Source organism: Exserohilum turcica (genome assembly GCF_000359705.1).
Source record: "Exserohilum turcica Et28A unplaced genomic scaffold SETTUscaffold_5, whole genome shotgun sequence".
NCBI classification, from domain to species: Eukaryota; Fungi; Ascomycota; class Dothideomycetes; order Pleosporales; family Pleosporaceae; genus Exserohilum; species Exserohilum turcicum.
Window position 1 is genome coordinate 1,170,017 of NW_007360266.1, and position 21,640 is coordinate 1,191,656.

Genomic DNA, 21,640 nt, shown 5'->3' on the forward strand with positions numbered 1-21,640 from the left:
AATTTGGCTGCGTCGTAGTCGAAAGGTGATTCCTTGAAGCCGCCGAGAGATCTGCTGATGATGGACGTTATAGGCTGCTGCAGCGCGTCGAATGCTCTTAAACTGGCCTGTACGATAGGCCTGAACTGCTAGAGTAAGCCTACCCTCTTGCTGAGTAAATATCACGTTCTGTTGTTGAGGCATTGTCTTTCGTACGTGAAGTTCGCGATGCCAAGAAAAAGTGGCACTCTCGGTGGGGTGGCACTCTCGGTGGTGGAATACGTTATCTGTTATAGCTACTAATGTTATAGACTACTTACTTAATGCTATATATATAAAGACAGTTATAAGTATATAAAAAGACTCCTAGCTATTTAAGCACTATAGTAAGAAGTATTTAGTAGGGAGCTAGTAGTAGTAATAGGGAAGTAGAATTCTAGTAGAGTACACTTATATAATAGTAAATAGAACTTAATTTTATAATAATAATATTAATATTAAAGCCTAGTATAGAGTAGTAGTAGGCGTAAGAGAACGTAATCAATATCTATAATGAAATAAGACCTTAACCTAGTATAACCTAATAGTTATATACCTAACCCTATCTCTACTTAGGTCTTAGCTAACCTAACCTTACCTCTACTTAGGTCTTAGCTAACCTAACCCTACCTCTACTTAGGTCTTAGCAACTCTACCCCTACCTATGCTAAGGAACCTTAGCGTGTGTAGAGGTAGGGGTAGGGCTAGGTATTATATAAGCTAACCCTACCTCTACCCTACCCCTACCTATTCGCCAGTCTATATATAACTTTATAATCTACTAGTAAATACTTGATATACTAGCGTATATTCTAAGACCTCTAAAATAGCAATTGCTATTATATTAAATAAAAAGATAAGAGTAAGCTATATTTATAATGTATAGCGCTATAGATAGATTCTTTATAACGTTAACTAAGACTCTTATAATTTTACTTTTTAACGTTTAAAGTAAGTTTTACTACCTAACGTACCCCACAGCTTCGCGAGCCACACGGGTTCGCGAGCCACTTTTGCCAAGCCCTCACCAAAACTACTACCCCACCCTAATGTTGTAACAAAAACAGCAGTTATAGCCCTTTAGTGAATGTTAGATACAGCTTGCTCTTTAAGCTCTTAAAAAAGATACAACTCTCTCTTTACGACGCGCTGCAGCTATCTATAACGTAGATCAAACAACACTAAGCTAAATGTTATGGGCGAGAGAGGCCTAACTAACGAGTATGCATTCACCTATGATACAGAAGAAGAAAGATACAGAAAAGAACTATCTAGAGGGCCCTCCTTTTATAGTTGTTACTCGTACAAACGCTTAGACCTTTAGTCTTTCTCCTTACTTAAGCTTGTTCGTACGTAACTAACCACGTTATTTAGTCACGTGACTAAAGTCATGTAATTTACTGCCATGTAACCTATAGGTCATGCCTCTCTAGCGTAGCCCTTTACAATACTCCCCTCCTTCACCTTATCTAATATCACGTGCGTATTCCTTAGTCTTCTTTTCCTTTCTCTCTATCTATTTGCTATCACATATTTGGCGTCTTGTACGGTTAAGGTAAAGGCAAATAGTAAAGGTAAGAGAGAGTTAGGCAACGGTGCTATATAGCAAACGCTGTCTAGCGAGCATAAATACTCTTCTTCCCCTGCCTACTACTTATTTCCTCTATCCCTTTAGCTTTAACTTTTCTCTTATTATAGTTACTTTCTTAAGTCTTCCTATACAATAGCTAATCGTAGGATATAAGCTAATAGCTAGGTTAACGCCTTACGTTTCTATATAAATAGTAGAGTTAACAACACTATTAAGTAGGCAACTACTTAGATCTTTAATATTGCTTATTAGTTACTCACTCGTATAACGCTAGGTGCTATCTAGGCTATAGCGCCTATTATTATTAGATAGGTTAACTTTAATAACTACTAGGTCTAGTACATTCTTAACGTGTGGGTCGCTAAGGAGATTTGCTAAGTGTTCGCCGCTACTCCTGTGAGTGTCGCTTTCTTGTTGTATGTTTAAATTTGCTAACTAGTATAGCCTAAGCTTTGCTAGGTCTTTAACATGTTCTACTATCTAAGGGGGCTATTGCTATATAATGCTACCTTTAGTCCTAGCCTTAGCGGTTATTCGCCTGTTGTCGCCCGTACGACGCTCTATGCCCGTCAAATCTTAGGTAGCTGACCCTCATACCTTAAGGCCTTCCTCGTCCATTCGCGTGGCGCCTTTAATGCTACGTTCTATAATAACTATGCGCTAGTCTTGGATAGGGCGAAGGAGTTTACAGCCTTTACTAGTTGTGTCTCTATCTATAGAGAGTGGGGTGGTGCGTGTAGCAATTGCATCTAGCAGGACCATGGCGCCCGTTGTATGGTAGGAGGAGGGGACAGTTCGTCTGTCTGTACGCCAGCTAAGCGTCGTCTTCTAGGCACTAAGAGGGATTGTTTAGCCTCTAGGGGTAGCGCTAGGTCTCTATTACTTATTAAGTAGCTTTCGCCTCTAGCTATTTTGTAGCTAGCTGTTGGGTTTTCGTATAGAGGAAGTTTAGGTGAGCTATTCGTCTAGGGCCTTTGTGTCTTTAAGTGCTGTAGCTAGTTCCTAACTACCCTCTAGGTAGCCTATCTAAATAACGAGATATTGCAGTTCTCTATTTTGTGTTCGTTCGTCTGTAATGCTTTGTATAAGCTATTCTAAATAGTCTTCTTCTTCTCTATCTTCTTGTACGACGATAGCTGTAGGGCTGCTATTGTCTATTTGTTGTAATGGCAAGGGGTTGTTAGATGCTGGCCTTAGCTTGTCTACATAGAAGGATTTTGTCTCCTAGGGCACCGCGAGTTCTACCTAGTAGGGGTCCCGTACGCGGGCGACTTAGTACTTTCTACTTTTCTAGTCTAGCTTTTTGCTTGTCTAGGTTGTTTATACGTTGCGTAAGTCTAGCTAGACCTAGTCTCTTACTTTGTAAGCAGGCGATGGTTTGCGAGATTTGTTTGCCTGCTTCTCTTGCTCTTATTAGGCGTATAATATTGCTAAAACTGCCTAGTTTGCCGCATTACTAATTGTACGTACTATCTCTTTAGCTGCTATGCTTACTTCTTAGTTGTCTAAGATAGCTTCTTTTTAGGGAAATAGGGTATTATGGTAACTATAGTGGAGAAAGAAGGGGGACACACCTATAGAGGCGTTTGTACGGGAGTTGAGCATAAGTTTAAGAAGGGGGCAAAGCTAAGCTTAATTATCTTAGTTATAGTTGCAAAAGAACTATACAACTACTTCTATGTTGCTATTAGCTTATTCTATCGTCTTGTCTGTTTGTGGGTGGTAAGCTGTAGAGAGATTCCGCTAAATATTTAGCAGCTTGCAGATGATTTCCTATAGTTGGCTTGCAAACTAGGGGCCGCGGTTGGACGTGATAGACTGTGGAAGGCTATGGTGGTGGTAGACTTCTCGTACGAAAGCCCAAGCAACGTCTGTTATCTTAATCTTGTTTATAGGGACTAGCACGACGCCTTTCCCTAATTAGTCCTTTACTACTATTAAGTTTATGTTTCTAAGAGAGTTAGGAAGGCCTATAATAAAATTAACTATAAGGTGCTGCCACGTACGACTAGGCACAGGTAGGGGCTTTAAGTAACTAAACTTTCCATCCTGCTAGGGAGTGCTTTTGCAGCATAGCTCGCAGTTCTGTACGAAGCGTCGTATGTCATCGCTTATATGAGGCTAGTACCATTCTTGTGCAACAATCTAATAGGTCTCTTCTTATCTAAGATGTCTAGTTAGGAGAGATAAGTAAGCCACATAGATAACTCCTGTGCGTAATAGTTTAAAGTCTAGTACCCACACACGTCCACGCTATTAGAGTCGTTCTTCTTAGTTAATTGTACAGTCACTTAGCGAGATAGCAATCTTGCGCGTGCTAGAGAGCGATTGTCTTCCTTCTCATACGGCGGCTAGTACTTCTTAGTAGATAGTGTTATCCTGCGCTACCTGTACCCAATGTTCTTGTACTAAAGCTAGAAGGTCTGGGGGTTGAGGTAGTGTTTCTAACACTAAGGAGGTTTCTTAAGTCTGTATAGGTAGTGCTAGAACGTAGTCTAGCGTATAAGCTAGGACTAGCATTGTGAATTCACAAGAGGAGGCATGCTCGTCCCCTTTGTCCTTAAGCATATCTTGATCTTGGCGAGATAGCGCGTCTACTCTTATATTATCCTTGCCTAGACAATAGCGCAACTTTATGTTTAGGAAGCGAGCAAGCTCTAAGTTTTATTATACGTGGCGTTTAGAAAGCTTCTACTTATAGGTGAAGTATTCTAAGTTCTTGTAGTCTATAATAACTTTAAACTCTCGTACGCCACGGAGTTTAGCGTCCCATTCTTTTAAGTAGTAGATTACTGCTAGTAGTTCCTTATTGTGGATGGGGTAATTAGCTTTATATATAAGCAGTTTCCTAGAGAGATAAGCTACTATATAGAGCGTGCCTTTATTATCTTCTTATAGGGGTATAGCTCCTAAGGCTCGACTAGAAGAATCACATTCTACTACTATATAGCGTTTGGGGTCGAATGCAACGAGTACTTCATCTAAAAGGAATGCTTCTTTAAGAGCTGCGAAACTCTCTTCTTAAGTAGCGCCCTATTAAAACTTAGCGTCTTTCTTAGTAAGTTATACAAGAGGGTCTACTAAACGTAAGAAGTAAGAAATAAACCTTTAGTAAAAGTTAGCAAATCCTAAGAAACCTTATACGCCTTAAATAGACGTAAGGGGTTCCTATTCTTAGATAGCTTTTATCTTCTCTAGGTCTATTAAGACACCTTTCTCCACTTTAAGGATAAACCCTAAATACTTTATACGTTAGACGTTAAATTCGCACTCATCTAATTTAAGTTATAGTCCTGCTACTTGTAGTCGTTTAATTACTTATTATACGTAGGTATGGTGTTAAGATAGAGAGCTATCTATAAAAATCAAGATATTGTCAAAGTAAGTAGATACAAAGTCGTCTAGTAGGTCCTAGAAGATCTAATTAACGTAGCACTAGAATGTACTTAGAGCGTTAGCTAGACTAAAGAGTGTAACTAGCTATTCGTACAAGCTAAATCTTGTCTAGAAGGCTATTATCTATTCTTGTCCTTTAGTAATCTATATTTTATAAAAAGTAGTAGACACGTCTAGCTTAGTATACTACTTAGCTTGTCTAACTTAGTTTAGGGTCTTATAGATTAGAGGGAGAGGGTATTAGTCTTTTTGTGTAATAGCGTTAAGCGTATAGTAGTTAACGTAGAACCTTAGTCCTTGTAACGATGTTACAACTTCGCCAAGTATTGAGCCAATCCCAGAGCCGGATCGGAGGAAGTACCTGCCGCCCTTCATCAGCCATTCGCCCGAGGTCGGATCCGAATTCGGACCCGACTAGGATAGGTATATATTGAGACACTCCCTGTAGCTAGCTCTGTAGACTTTTGATATCCTTTCGTACAAGGCCTATAGGTGGCTTGTTGAATCTAGGCTCTTTGTGATCCCACGCACTCCCATATGCCTCTGAGTGATCCTACGACCGAAACAGATCCGACCTGCCTTACCTGCGCCGTTACAGTCCTCCTTTAGGCTTCTATATAAAGAGGACTAGCAACGCTATAAAAGAGGTGCTTGCACAGATAAAACCCTTGTTAAGCAGATCTAGGAGTGTCTTCCTTAGGACTAGTAGTTTGTCTCTAGACATGCTATAGAGCGGTCCATACGGAATCTCCAGTAGCTTGCCATCTTAGGGAATTAATTTGATTTTGTAGTCTACGTCTAGGCCTTAGTAGGGTAGTAACTCTGCTCCCTCTTTTAGCAAGAAAAGCTACGCGTAGTCCTTAAGGTATATAGGGAGGGCTTTCTTTACTTTGTCCATCATAAGTTTTGCTTTTAGACAGAGAGCTTTCTTAATATCTTTTAGACTAGCCGCGAATACCTGCACTACCTTCTATCTTCTATTTCTTCGTACGTGTAGTTAGAAAGCAGCAGCAGTAATAGCAGCACAGTCTATCTGCGTGGGCGTGGTGCTCTCTCTACTTTGTACGGAGAATCCGTAGCGTCGTAGGAGCAGGCGGTGCTCAGCAGTGTACAGTACTCCGTCTATCTCTTCTAACTAGGTCTTTCTAAGGATCATGTCAAACTTGTACGTAGATAAGATAATATACGCCACTACTTTTTATTTCACCCCTCCTATGTTAAGTATAAACTCTATTACTCCTTATATAGGACTTGTCTTTTTATCTACTATTGCTAAGAGGGTAGATAAGATTATGTAACACAGCAGGTTTAGTTGTTGTACAAGCTTATCACACACAACTAAATATGTGCAACATCTATAGTTAAGCATTGTAATAGCATTCCTTACACTATTTACGACTACATCTATAGACATTGCTTTTGTAGTCTTTAATAGTTTAAGTATCCTATGCGGTGCTCGTACGACATCTCTTTCCTGCCTTGTTCGCTCTAACCAGCGCTTTTTGGTTAGAGCTCTTCTTTTCCCTTGTCTAAGTTATCCTCTATAGATGCTATAGTAGCCACCTTAGTATAGTTTCCTTGTTTATGCGTACGAGTAGTAAGAGGAGTGTTGTAGTCTCTATAATAGTGTCCTTGTCCGCTATAGTAGAGACAACGTCTCTCTTAATAGCATCTTTTAATTTTAGCATAAGACCCCTAGTATTCTCTTATTATACGTGGCCTAGTTGCGCTTAAAGTAGGGGTTTAGTCTATCTCTTTAGATGCAGTCTAAGTGTCGCTAGAGAAGGGTAACGTGAAAGTTAGTTGTTTAGATAATAGTGTTACGAACCTGAGGGAGGAAGGCACAGCGGTTAAGTTAAGGGAACGACGACAGCCAGTCAACCCCGCCCTCTTTGTAGAGTAAGGGAGGATCACGTGACCTCCTCGGACCTCTATGCACGAGGAAGGGTCTTGGCAGACTCCTCGTACATAAGCCACAGAGGAAAGCCCCTCGTGCGCCAGCCACCGAGCAATACTCGGACTCCTCTAACCGAGGGCTACGAGCACCATAGGTATATAGCATAGGCAATGTAGCCCTTATGGCTCATTGTGTTCAATTACTTAAGTTACGAGTACAAGTACAATACAAGAGTTACTTGCAGAGACACTGTTCATACCACCCTGTTGCTTCATCCGCGAAAACTAACCTCAAGAGTCTGACACTAGAAGTCTTATATTACTTCCACTTAGATCCTACTCTTAACACTTTAAACACCCTTAAGATGAGCGACATTGTTATGAACACTCCTGACGCTTCCCTCACTAGAGGATCATCCACTTGTGGTAACAAGCCTGACTTGTACCATAGAGACCGCAACAAGCTCGAAGCTTGGATCCTCTAGGTTGATCGGTTTTTCCACCTACAAGGAGACAGAATTGAAGACAACGACAAGGTTGTCTTGGCCACCACCTACTTCCGAGGTGACGCAGAAAAATAGGCCAACCCGATCATTCAACGTTACATGGATGACTCTATCACTGACGCTGACAACACTACCTTAGTGGAAGACTGGGACGCTTTCAAGGTTAAACTCCGACAGAACTTCTCACCTTTTAAGGAATTGGTAGTCGCGGAACAACGAATTCAAACCCTACGCCAGACAGGGCCAGCCGCTGACTACACGACGATATTCCAGCAGCACGCCACTAGAATCGACTGGGACGACAAAGCACTTATGCGCATGTACTGACAAGGCCTTAAGCCAGCAGTGCGCAGAGAACTTATAAGAAGTGGAGCCAACATCGACACGCTAGCAGAACTTATAGAAGAAGCCATTAGAGTCAACAACGATTTATATGAACTAGCGCTAGAAGAACGACTGTTCAATTAGGGAACGCGACAACAGGATAGGAACGATCGGCCTCGACAACAGCAATACCGACGTTCACCCCCTAATACGGGAAGGCAGCGCGGTTTCATACCATCCACGCCAGGATCCTACCAAGGGTACGGTGCTCAACCTATGCACCTTAACAACCTCAACAAAGGACGTGGATTTAGACGCGCTAAGCTAAACAAAGGACCTAAGGGTCAACACAATAAGGATAGAAAGAAAATTACTTATTACGCCTATAGCAAGGAAGGCCACATGGCACGAGACTGTCGAAGCAAGAATAAGGTCACTCGACAACTGAACGTTATCCGAAAAGACTCCGGCCTCGACGATGGCGAGTCATGGAACGTTATCACCCTAGCCTAAGTCAAATACCATCCGCTTGATGAAGAACTTATTACAGGACTTAAGGACGTAATGCTTACCACCGCTAAGAGCAGCAAGGACGAAAAGAACCCGCTTAGCGACGAGGAATACGAGACGCCAGCAGAAGAAGAATTTCCTGCGGCACCTACGAAGCACGAGAAGATGGCCAGGTTCAAGGAAAGGAACCGACCCGCTACGCCAAAGCCGACAGAGCTGGAACCCGCTCAAGAAGAACCCCAATGGGATCTGGTACAACAGATAACTCCACCCAGTACGCCACAATGGGCGCAGAAAGCACAAGAAGCATGGCAACAATCACAAAAGGAATACCAAGCCACCAGGCAGCAGCAGGACAACAACAACTGGTACTGGTATGATGCACGCAACGCACACCATGCTCGACTCTCATGGACAGCATGCCTAGCTGCCTACTGCCTAGCCCATTACTTAGACAAACAAGGAGCGGGATAGAATCCTAAGACCATCCAAAGATACCCTAAATGCAAATACCACTAGTTCAAATGCGTAGACGACAAATGCCCAAAACACCTATGGGACAAGAGGGAGAAGAAGCACTTCCTAGGCCACGACGACCCACAAGAGGTCATACAGATGCAAACAGTATACCAGACGGAGTACGTGGACGATCACACGTACGCTTGTCAACGACAAGACTGGCAGACATGTCTTAGCGACAGTTGCGACACCCATGTCCTAGCCAAAGAATATTACGGATTCCTAGTAAAGTCTTTTTTAGGCCAGCGCCACAAGAGCCAGGGCCCTCCAGGGAGATCAATACAGTAAATCCCCTAGGACTAATAAAGCTCACAGCAGAGCTTAACGGAAAACGGATGCAGGCACTAGTGGACTTAGGATCACAGGCGAACTATGTTTCAGCGCACGCAGTTAGGAAAGCCGGACTTACCTAACTACGGAAACAACAGCCATACCTACTACACGTTGCCAACGGCGAACCAATGCCAAACGAAGAAAGAATAACACATGAGGTCAGACAGGTGACACTCAGCATCCAAGAGCATGAGGAGAAGATAGACCTAGACGTCTTTGGACCAGCTACCCACAACATCATTTTAGGACTCCCATAGCTACGAGAACACAACCCGCAGATCGACTAGAAGTCGAAGGTGTTCCAATTTAAGTGCTGCGGAACGGACGCAACTGCAAGCCAGCCTACGCATCGGCAAAGTCTGATAGTAGATAAGAGTAACATTGCCAAGCAGTGCAATATCGCAGAAAAAAAAGCGAACTCGACAGGTAGTTCCTAGAGCAGGAAGCCAAACTTAGCAGATACTGAAACTAGGCCAACGGATCACGAAGCTAGAGTACAGGAGAACAGCGCAACTCTAGAGATCCCTGAACAATACAGAAAGTACGAACATTTATTTCAGGAAGTGGTAGACGACCAAGCGTTACCAAAGCATCAACCCTGGGACTATGAGATAGTCCTACAGGAAGGAAAGAAACCGACTTTCGGGCCTATATATCAACTATCGGAAAGAGAGCTCAACGTACTAAGAGAATACATTAACAAGAGTTTAGCCAAGGGATACATACGACTATCGAAGTCACTAGCAGGATATCCAATTATGTTTGTACTAAAGAAAGACGGTACAGATTAACTGTGTGTCGATTATTAGCAACTTAACGATATCACGATTAAGAATTAATACCTACTACCAAACATCACTGAGCTCTAGGATTGATTGTCTTGAGCGAAGATCTTCACGGCGTTAGATCTCTGAGACGGATATCACCTTATTAGGATCAAGAAAGGTGAAGAATGGAAAACAGCCTTTAGAACACGATACGGACACTATGAATACACTGTTATGCTGTTTGGGCTTACGAACGCCCTAGCCACGTTTTAAGAACTCATCAACAACGTACTTAGACCCTATCTAGATATATTCGTCATCGCCTACCTAGATGACATCCTAATCTACTTAGAAGAAGAGGAACAACATACTGAACACGTCAAGCAGGTACTACAGGCCTTAGACAAGTACAGCCTTAGACTTAAGCTGAAAAAGTGTGAATTCCACAAGACTAAGGTTAACTTCCTAGGCTACGTAGTAGGGGTCAATGGAGTACAGATGAGCGAGGAAAAGATCGAAGTCATTAAGAACTGGCCAACACTAAAAACAGTCACGGACATCCAATCCTTTCTAGGATTCGTGAACTTTAACAGGCAGTTTATTAAGGACTTCTCCAAGATCGCGATACCGCTAATGCGATTAACAAGAAAGAATACCCTATAGAAATGGGATGACAAGACAGGAAAAGCATTTTGAACGCTTAAGAAAGCATGCATTACGCCACCATGCTTCTAAATATTTATCCTAGGATTACCAACGAAATTCGAAACAGACGCATCAGACCTCGCGCTAGGAGGCTGCGCTAGCATACTCATAGACGGCAAATGGCACCCCGTTGCATATTATTCAAGGAAGTTCTCAGGACTAGAAGAACGCTACGACGTACACGACAAAGAACTACTCGCGATAGTAGCATGCCTACAGCACTAGAGAGTTTACGCAGAGAGCTGCTCAGAACTCACGATCTACACGGATCACAAGAACTTAGTACACTTTACCACAACGAAGGTACTTAACCAAAGACAGACCCAATGGGCTGAACTACTAGGGCAATACAAGTTTAAGATTGTCTACACTCTAGGAAAAGAAAATAGAAGAGCCGACGCTCTTAGCTAACGACACGACATCGCAGGAACTAAGACGATAGTCGATAGACCAATACTAAAAATGAACCAAGACGGGACAATGGGACCCGCACACGAAAACAACATTATCATGAAAATAGGAAACGACGTACCTAAAGAAGTACAGCAGATCATTATTAAAGAACATTACAACAATCCTGTGCACGGACACCTAGAAATCGCTAGAACAATGGAACTGATCCAGAGAAACTATCAGTTTAGTGGGATGAAAGACAAAGTTGCATCCTACATCGCCAAATGCGAAGACTGCAAGAAGAACAAGCATAGTACTCATGCACCTTACGGAGAAATGCAAGCTCAAGAGCTACCACGAGAACTGTGGGCAGACATCTCCATGGACTTTGTTACAGGCCTACCAGTTTCAAGAGACCCTGCAACCAAGGTCGCCTACGACGCGATACTAGTTGTAGTGGATAGGTTTACCAAACAAGCCGAGTACATACCGTTCAGAAGGGATTACACAGCAGTGGATCTCGCATACATCGTCAACAACAGAATCATCTGACACCACGGAATACCAAGGTCAATAATCAGTGATAGAGACAAGCTCTTCACATCAAACTTTTAGACAACGCTATTAGCCGCGATAGGCACAAAGCAAAAACTATCGACAGCATACCATCCACAGACCGACGGACAAACAGAAAGAACTAACAGAACAATGAAGGCATACCTTAGAATCTATGTCAACTACCAACAAAACAATTGGGTATAGCTACTACCTATAGCACAGATGGCCTACAACAACAAAATATTGGAATTAACAGGAAAGACACTATTTTACGCAAACCACGGGAGACACCCAAATCTCTTTACTAGGACATACCCAAGTTAGAAAATAGAAGCAGCTATAGCCACGGCTGAAGAACTTAAGAAAATACATGAAGAACTCTGAAAAGCACTTAAAAACGCTTAGCAGCAAAGCATCTTATATGTTAACAAAAAACGAAAAATGGCACCTTAGCTAAAGAGGGGGGATAGAGTATACCTACTTACAAAGAATCTTCGAACGAAGCGACCAAGCAAAAGACTAGATCACACCAAGGTCGGACCATTTTTGATTCTCGATTAGAAAGGACTAGTAACGTACACACTTAATCTACTACTAGATGCAAAGATACACCTAAGATTCTATATTAGCCTATTAGAACTAGCAGACCCTGAAACGCCACTACAAAAAACATTTCACTACGAACCTGAGGAAGAAAACGAATTTGAAGTTGAGAAAATCCTCGCACACCGCGCGACAATCCAAGGAACCGAATACCTAGTCAAATGGTTAGGATACCCAGACAGCGAAAACACATGGGAACTGGAGGACAACCTATCTAATTGCTAACAATTACTTAAAAAATACAAAAAAGAACTTACTATTATGAGGAGAAAACTGGAGCATTGCTAGGATTCGAGGGCGACGCTAAGGCGTCTAAGGACCCCAAAGTACTCCACATAACCGGCGAAAACCCCACTAACGCATCCGCCGCGGGGCAGTCCAAGGACTCCTGCGCATCCACGTCATCACCACTAGCGCGCAAGGAATTCGCCAGACACATAGTCTTTTTCGCAGCACGCTCTTTAGCTTGCTTTAAAATCCTCTTATTTCGCATCAAGCGCGAAATGACTTAAGCTAATAGCTGCTTATCCTTATCTACCTTCTTTTAATACTCTTCACAAGTCTTGTCTAGAGACACCTACGACATGTTCACACATGGGTGACCTAGACGAGTGCACTCCGAGCACTTCAAACGCTTGCCATTGACTTCGGGCATCGCGACGCACTGACGGTTGTTTGCAAAACAATAATCGCAGGGGACGGGCGCAGGGAGACTGTTGCGACGAATCTCAAGAGCAAGACGAAGATGTTCTTTAGACCTAGGGGCGGACATGGTTAGCCACAGGCATACGGAAAAGCTTGAGGACAAGCTTAGGAAGGAGGGAGATGGTGTTACGAACCTGAGGGAGGAAGGCACAGCGGTTAAGTTAAGGGAACAACGACAGCCAGTCAACCCCGCCCTCTTTGTAGAGTAAGGGAGGATCACGTGACCTCCTTGGACCTCTATGCACGAGGAAGGGTCTTGGCAGACTCCTCGTACATAAGCCACAGAGGAAAGCCCCTCGTGCGCCAGCCACCGAGCAATACTCGGACTCCTCTGACCGAGGGCTACGAGCACCATAGGTATATAGCATAGGCAATGTAGCCCTTATGGCTCATTGTGTTCAATTACTTAAGTTACGAGTACAAGTACAATACAAGAGTTACTTGCAGAGACACTGTTCATACCACCCTGTTGCTTCATCCGCGAAAACCAACCTCAAGAGTCTGACACCAGAAGTCTTATATTACTTCCACTCAGATCCTACTCTTAACAAATAGTTGTTCTATCGCTCTTAGGTTTTCCTACATAACTCTTATTCTTTGTACGAAGCTATTGTACTTCTTATTCTTACTAGGCTAGTAGCCTGCTTAATACTTAAGCAACTCTTTGTTAAGGGAGTTCTTTAAGTAGTTAATCTTTTAAGCGTTGTTTATAGCGCTTAGGCCTACTTCTTAGAATTTTAAATTAAAGACTTAAACGTGACAAAGGAACTCTCCCCTTCCTTGTCTAGTCGTACGAAGGTAGTGGAGAGCCTTCTGCTTAATCGTAGGGTTTTAGAAGAACTTATCTAACTAGGACTATAGTCTAGCTATTGTGGCTGTTAGAGTGCTATTTATAAGAGCTTAGACGTACGCATAGAGCGCATTAAAAGCTCGTCCTTTCGTACGTGTGACAATATAGTAGGTTTTAAGTTCCTTACTTAGGTAAGCTGCTTTGTCTATAAAGAGCTTAGCCTATACGCGCATCTTCCACTAAGTGTATTATTTATAGGTACTATAGTTGAACATGTCTACGTTAAGGAGTCTAGGCTTAGGGTAACTTCGTACGGGTGGGGCTAGAGCAGTCGCCTCGCTCGTTTGGTTAGTCGTATTTATAGCGCTAACGTGAGCTCCTGTAGGAGGCGGTGTTGTACAGGCTTCTTAAAGTCGTCTTATTAGGAGCTTAATCTAGGACATTATTTTCTAGTGTGCGACTGCCTATCTCTTAAGCTATTCAGCCTGTTGTACGTTGTTAGCTATTAGCTTGTTAATATTTCCTCTTATTATACGGATAAAGGCGATAGATTCTTCGTCTAGCATAGCTAGGCTAGAGGCTAGTAGCGTTCTTTGTAACTCTATCTCTTTCTTCTTGCGTTGTTTTAGTCTCTCTTGTGTCGTACGAGAGAGATTGAAGAGTGGTGATCTTTCTTCTTATGTTATGGGCGAGAGAGGCCTAACTAACGAGTATGCATTCACCTATTGTACAGAAGAAGAAAGATATAGAAAAGAACTATCTAGAGGGCCCTCCTTTTATAGTTGTTACTCGTACGAACGCTTAGACCTTTAGTCTTCCTCCTTACTTAAGCTTGTTTGTACGTAACTAACTACGTCATTTAGTCACGTGACTAAAGTCATGTGATTCACTGCCATGTGACCTGTAGGTCATGCCTCTCTGGCGTAGCCCTTTACACTAAAGACGCGATAGACGACCTTTATAGGTAGATCGCTAGCTAAAAATAAGAAATCTAACTAAGTTTAAAGAGGAAATAATTATTAAGCATATACTTAAGCTAGTTACGTGTAGATTTCCTCTTTAGCTTATAGACGTGTCTAATATAGCTAATTCCTTACGCGCTAAGCGTAATCTAGACTAGGTTAGCTAAAACTAGCCTAGTACTTTTGTTAAACGTGAATCTAAGCTTGTGACGCGTTTTAATCGCAAGTACAAATATAAGAGAGCCCTCTGTGAGGATCCTAAGACTATCTAGGTCTAGTTTAACCTAGTAGCCCGCATAAAAGCCAAGTATAGTATTGTAGACAACAACACGTATAACTTTAATGAGACTAGCTTTATAATAGGCTAGATTGCCCTTAGAGCTGTTGTTATAGCTTTAGAGAGACGTGGACGACTAAAGACTATCCAGCCTAGCAATAGAGAGTGGGCAACAGTCATCTAGGGCATCAATGCGACCGGGTGGACGATTCCGCCCTTTATCATACTTAAAGCGCGTCACCACCTCTTAAGCTAGTATAAGGACGGCGATATACCCTAGAACTGGGTTATTGGAGTCTCTAAGAACGGCTAGACGACCAATGAGCTTAGTCTTGCGTGGCTAAAGCACTTTAATAAGCATACAAAGACAAAGAAGGTTGGTATCTACTGCCTACTTATTATTGACGGCTATAAGAGCCATAACTCGCTAGATTTCTAAAAGTACTACAAAGATCAGGGTATTATCACTATTTGCATGCCTCCGCACTCGTCCCACCTCTTGCAGCCTCTTGATGTGGGCTGTTTTGCCCCTTTAAAGCAGGCCTATGGGCGCTAAGTCGAATCGCTCATGCGCAGCTAGATCAGCCACATCACTAAACAAGAGTTCCTATCTTGCTTTAAGCGGGCTTTTGACGCCTTATTTACAGCTAGCAATGTCCAAGGAGGGTTTCAAGGCGCTAGATTGGTCCTATTCAACCTAGAACAGGTCATATCAACGCTTAATATTAAGCTACGCACTCTATCACCCCTACCTATTAATAACCAGCCCTAGGTGTTGCAAACGCCTAGCAATACCTTAGAATTAGGGTCGCAATTGACGCTAGTAAAGCAGAGGATTTAGAGGCATACAAATAGTTTGCCAACGTCTATTGTAGAGGCCTTTAAAAAGGTCTTAAAGGGGGCAGCGATTATTGCGCACAAGCTAGTGTTAGCGTAAAAGGAGATTGCTAAGCTTAAAGTAGCAAATAAGGCCGCAACGCGACGAAAATCGTATAAAAGAAAGCGGGTTTAGGCGGAGGGGACCTTAATAGTTAAAGATAGGGCACGCTTAACTACTCTCTAGGACTTTAGGGTGTGTAGTGATGGGAAGAAGTTAAAGAAGCAGAAGCGCGCTGAAGTGGGTGAACCGTCTTAACGGCGGTGTGGACAGTGCAATGGGACTAGGCATAACGCGCGAACTTGTAAGAATGTAGCAGAAGTAGTCTCTAAATAGCATTTTGTATTTTATTGCACTATATTGGCTAAAGTTGGGCTGTTTTAGGACATAATGTACTGGTTTTGGTGAGGGCTTGGCAAAAGTGGCTCGCGAACCCGTGTGGCTCGCGAAGCCGTGGGGTACGTTACTAAGTGCATTATTAGATTTATTTAAACTTAATAAGATTGTAGGCTGCTAAATAGTGTTGCTAGAAGATCTTTATAGTTCTGCGCGGTGGGATGTTCTACCCACGGGGAGGGAGGTTAGGACATGGTGTTTCTGTGGGTTAGTCTAGGGGGTAGAGTGGTAGGCTGGAGATAGGTGTGTCAATTTGTGTATGGAGTATTGGTCAGATAAGAGAGAGAGAGAGAGAGATGGAGAAATGAACGAAAAAGCGGTTCGTTGTTGCTACAAGCTAGCTGCTCCACCAGCCAAGTGTGCCGATACTCTCTCCAGTATGCGAATTCCTGCAATACTCAGGATGGCTATTTCCCCATAGATAGGTCAATATAATAAAGTAAAATAAAATAAAAATGGATATCTTTGTACGCCAAACACCATGCCCATTCGTTAGCAAGAAAGACGCAAAAGAAGAAAGAAAACGAGTCTACTTTGTTTCTAAACGACCCAAGTCAACCATGAGGCAGTGATAAACATCATGGGAACGACTATCGAGGCATAGCCATTTACAACGACATTGTGTGGCGCGGGTGACGAGGTGGTAGCGTACAAGACCTGGAAGCCTATGCGCTGGTCTGGAGCGGTGGTATTGACGCAATTTGTGCTGTTGACTTCGGGGACGTCTTCTGGCTCCGCAAAGGTGATGTCTGCGCACTGATCACGACTTAATTAGCATCATCTCACAATTTAGAAAAGAAAAACGTGTAAGAAAAAAACTTACGTTGTACAAAGCCGCACCATGCTGCGCAAGCTCAATGACCTGGATGGTGGCATTATCCCCAACCTTGGGCGTGTAGTTGGCGGGCAGCGGGACCTGCGGCAGGCAAAAGGAGCCGCCGTACTCCTGGTTCGAGGGCCCGGTGATTTGGAAGACGGGCAGCATCGTGTGCGAGTAGTTGAGGGGCTCGTTGCCGTAGCCCATGTTGATGTAGATTTGGGCGAGCGAGTGGCCGGGGAACCAGCCGGGCTGGACCGACACAGCACCGCCTTTCAGCGGCCATTTTGTGCGGTTCCGCGACGTGGGCATGCCGCCGCCTGTAAGGTTTTTGTATCAGCGATATGCGCGTAGACTTGCCAAAGACTATAGAAAGACAGGTTTCTCCACGTACATGGGTACATCCATTGCATGCCAAAGGGAAAGCCGTACGTGTCAGACGTCTTGTTGTAGTTGATTCCCAGGGAGCCGGGTGGAATCGAGGGGTCTGTGTCGGACATGGTGCCGTTTGTGTGGATGTTGTCGCCTCGCCATGGGGGGTAGACGAGGACGGTATGCGCGGCGGCCAGCGACCAGGTGGCGGCCGCGACGACGAGCTTTGCAAGATGGACCATGGTTGCAATTAATCCGGAATAAATAAATAAGAAAAAACTAGGATAGGATCCCCCCGTCTCGGGTGTGCAGTGTCGTGACTCGGCGGCGGGTCGAGGGTAGTAGTGGTAGTCTTGGGGGGCGGCAGCGGGCGTGGCGGGAGGGGAGGGGCTCTCTCGTCGCCATTTTGAGGGCCAGCGATAATATAGGCAATGGATGGGAGCAGATGCAAGCGTGCAGCATCGGGGGATCCACCAGGCGTGTGGCCAGTCGAGAACAGTTGCAGGTCAGCCGTCGATGGCATCGAGTAGACAGCCATGCTAGCATATTGGCGGCGACAGGGGCGCGCAGCCACTGAGCGCGCGGAGGAGCTGGGCGAGCCGTGCGGGAGGGAACGCCGCTAGAGGCCGTGCCGCTGCTGATTGGCTGCGCCCCGTGTGATGGCCCTGCAGCCTACAGCCAGGCCTCCTAAGCGCCCAACCCACGACGAACCTTTTCACCATCGCCTTTGCTGCTCCTCTGCCTCCACCTCCACCGCCGCCTCCACCGCGTCCACCACTCCCACTACCGCACGCCTCACACATGGCCGTCCCATCCATTCGGTCGGCCGCACGCTCGGCCATAGTGTGACCGCGGCGTGACACTGCTGGTGCAGCCGCTGCCCTTCACTCGACCGACCCGACTCGACTCGACCCGCCCCATTCTTGCCACTGACACTGATACCGCCACAGCCACACGACTACTACACCCACTCCCGCATTACACATCCTACGCCTACATATGCTGAGCACAGTCAGCGTCGCCACCGGCCTGCCCATCGCCGCGTGCGCCGCAATATACGTCTCAACACCAACCGCAACATGTCTCCAATCCTGTGCTGATGCATGCGCCTGCTGCTATCCTCATAGCCGTGCATCCCCCCCACTGCGTCCCGGCATCGTGTTTAGCCGCATCGGATTGGGAGCTTGTTTCTTCGGCCTCCAACCCCCCTGGTCGCTCCATGGCGTCCGCTGCACCCCACCGGTGCGACGTAACCGACTTGGCCATTTGCTGCTAGCATCGGCGTCGGGACGGTGCGACGCCCTTGCAGAATGTGCGTGCTCCCCATCCAGAACAAGAACGACGTTTTGCGCGGGCCCGCCTTGCAGTAGCTAAGCGCCATCGCCTGGCATCCGTGTTCCGTCGCTGTACCTATGTGCAATCATGCTGGCCGCCGCGAAGCACGACTTGGGTGGCGCCTTGTCAGTCAACGGCACGCTTGCATACAATCGGGCTCCCGAGGCCAAAAAAGCCCAACGCTGCCATGTGCATTATCCCCCGCGCATAATCTGCTCTGCCTCCCATACCCATTTGCTACGATCCAGTAATATTTCTAAAAACACCGCAAACCATCTACCCAACGATTCTGTCAAGCTTACAACTACGCCTTCATGCACCTAGCCCCGCCTCCACGGGCACGTTTACACCCAACCGCCGGAGCCTGTCCGTGGCTGCCTCCACCAGCATGTTGTTCCGCTGGATCAGCTCCTGCACCTGCTCGTTCTCCGCCTTTCTCGAGTAGCTCGGTATCTTGACCCCGTTGCTCCTCGCCGCCTCGTTCTCTCCTGCCCGCTTAGCCGATTTCGTCGCCTCTTCAATCTGCTTCGCTTGCTCTCGATGCACTTCCTTGAGCCGGTTGAGACGCTGCCATGCAGGGCGCTCGCTGCCGTCAACATCGCCGCTCAGCGTCTTGCTCCGAGGATCCACCGCGCTCTCCATGACCTGCAGTTCTTCAATGTAGTTGCTTTCCTTTTCGCTCAGCTGACTAGACCCAACGCTGGCCATCTTGCGTCGGAGCGCCTCGTACCGCGCCTTTATCTGCTCCTGTCGCGCCTTGACTCTCTCCATGCGGTCATCGATCTTGAGGCTGCCATAGCTCGATCCGTCATCCGAGCTGGCTTGCCTATTGTACGTGACGTCTTCAATGTTGGATGCAATCTCAGACGTCCTAAACACCTGGTCCCTGAATTCTGCTTGGAGTCGAGTGGCGCGGTTGAACAAGTCGGATACGGCGTGCTGCAGTTTGGACGTCTGCGCTGAAAGTGCGCGGTGCACATCCATGAGCAGCGAAAGGTTGGCTGGAGACAGCCTGATTTCGTCATGAAGTGTCCCGCGGTGTCGTGCGGGAATGTGGATAGATCGAAACAAATCAAACGGTTCGTAAAGTTCCTTTGGCGGCTGCCACGCTTCTCGCACTTCCTTGTGGGGTCCAGCAATGGCCATGTACTCGGCCAGCTCTTCTTGAGTAGGCAGCCCATCTTCAGGCGCATCAAGAAGCGCTGCGTGGGGCTCGCCGTTGACCGTAGTAAGAAGAAGGTAACCCACGTTTCCGTCCTCGATAACAGCTGCTGCCGTGACTGCTTGCTCGGCCACATTGCCAGTAACCCGGCGTTGTAGGCACTGATCCACCACAGTGCTCGCCGATTCGAGCACTCGCTTCAGACGGAACGCCGAGCCCTGTGTTTGCGATTGAGACAACTCGACCTCGACTTTGCGGATCCAAGGCTCCATAGAAATGTAGAAGACGCCGCTGGCATGCGACACAAAGAATGAAAAGTCGGTATGCACATCTGCTGTGATGCTCTGGTTGAAGGACGACACTTCGTCCTGGACCAAGGTGATTGTTTCTGCGATGATCAATTGGTGTCCCGATGGTTGTGTGACTTTAATCTCGTCTTCAGGTGATGGTAGCCACCGCCCAACAATCCCCTCGAGATCCAAGCACACGTGCACCTTGCTGGTATCTGTGAGCAAGCACACAACCGCTGTTGGCAGTCCTTCGGCTGCCGTCTCTTCGTCCTCGCTTTCGGATAGCGTCTTGAGCGAAAATACAATCATATCGCTGAGTTCGAAATCCTCCACCTCGGGCGCCATGGCAAACGGTCCCTGCAAAAGGGGCACGGCTGGCGCGCTTGTTGGACGGACAAACACCTTGACAATGTCTCCTCTCTGTCGCTCTTCAATAAAAGGCTCCTCGTACAAAATGTCCGACAGCCACGAGACTTGCCTCTCTGCTGTTTTGAGTTCATCCTTGGACACGTGCTCGTCTTCAGACGTCTCCGTGTAGTTGATGTTGATGGACGACGTGAGCGTCTCCAGAAATGTGTGGCTGCCCGGCGACTCGACCAGCTGCCATTTGCTCGGCAGCAACGGGCAGAGCGCATACACGTCACCAGACACTGTTGCGATCCAGAGCGTCATTGGTGCCCACCCGTGGACCCCCTCTTGTTCCGGAAAGTCGCCAAAGCATGCGGATGCAACCTCGAGCTCGACCGAGTCGGGAGAAAAGCCCTTGGAGGCGCCAAACTTGGATGCGCTCAAATCATCTTGATCGCTCGTCGCATTCGCCAGCTTGGGCAGGTCGATCGATAGCGCAGGCTCGCTGAAGGTCGTCCTGTCGGCGCGATTGATCTCCCAAAGCCGCACCACGCCCCCCTTGGTAATTGTAACCAGACAGCGTCCGTGGTACCCCAGGGGATGCCAGAGCACTGTTGCGACCGGCGACTCTTCGACAACATGTACCGTCGGTCCCAGCTGAAAGGTCTTTGGCTTCAACGGGCCCTCTTCACCGCTTTCGAGCAACGACGGGTCGGGGAGATGTACCACATGTACCGTGTGCGATGTGGATATGGCGAGGTAGTCTTCGTCGGGCGAGATGGCAAGACGCGTAATGGGAAGTGGAATCGAGACTCGAAGGGTTCGGTATGCGGGCTGCGTCTCTTCTTTCAAATTGACCAAATCTGCCCACCGGATCTCGTTTCCAACCGCGACAAAAATCTCTGAGCCTCGCGTGGCAATCGTCCTTCGCTGGCCTGGTTCCGGTCTTCTCGCTACAACTCCATTGCCGTCTGTCTGCTTCGGCGCAAACAGATGATAGCCTGGGCTCGGGCGGCTGAGCCACTCTGGGGTATAGCTTAGGATTTTCGGCATGATGTAGACTATCCCGGGCGGAGCTGCGAATCTCGGATATGCACCGGTGATAGCCGTGAATACTGGAGGGTTTGGAGGTGAGGGAATCGCATGGGCAAACAAAAGTTCCAAAGCTCTGAAAGCGCGCGCCAAGACCG

At 46.1% G+C, this 21,640-nt stretch overlaps 2 protein-coding genes across 2 annotated transcripts; both read right to left on the reverse strand.

The window, feature by feature from the left end:
• Positions 1-16,438: 16,438 nt before the first annotated feature.
• SETTUDRAFT_164734 (uncharacterized protein) lies at positions 16,439-17,654 on the reverse strand. Its single transcript, XM_008030858.1, has 3 exons — positions 17,340-17,654; positions 16,950-17,265; positions 16,439-16,882 (listed from the first exon to the last, which is right to left on the reverse strand). The coding sequence occupies exons 1-3, from the start codon at positions 17,555-17,557 to the stop codon at positions 16,667-16,669; spliced, it is 750 nt and encodes a 249-aa protein (XP_008029049.1). The 5' UTR covers positions 17,558-17,654; the 3' UTR covers positions 16,439-16,666.
• Positions 17,655-18,848: 1,194 nt separating this feature from the next.
• On the reverse strand, positions 18,849-21,503 carry SETTUDRAFT_119979 (uncharacterized protein; the record flags this gene model as incomplete). The annotated part of the gene is made up of 1 exon (XM_008030859.1): positions 18,849-21,503. One exon carries the CDS (start codon positions 21,501-21,503, stop codon positions 18,963-18,965), a length of 2,541 nt encoding a protein of 846 aa, XP_008029050.1. The 3' UTR covers positions 18,849-18,962.
• Between the last annotated feature and the right edge of the window lie 137 nt (positions 21,504-21,640).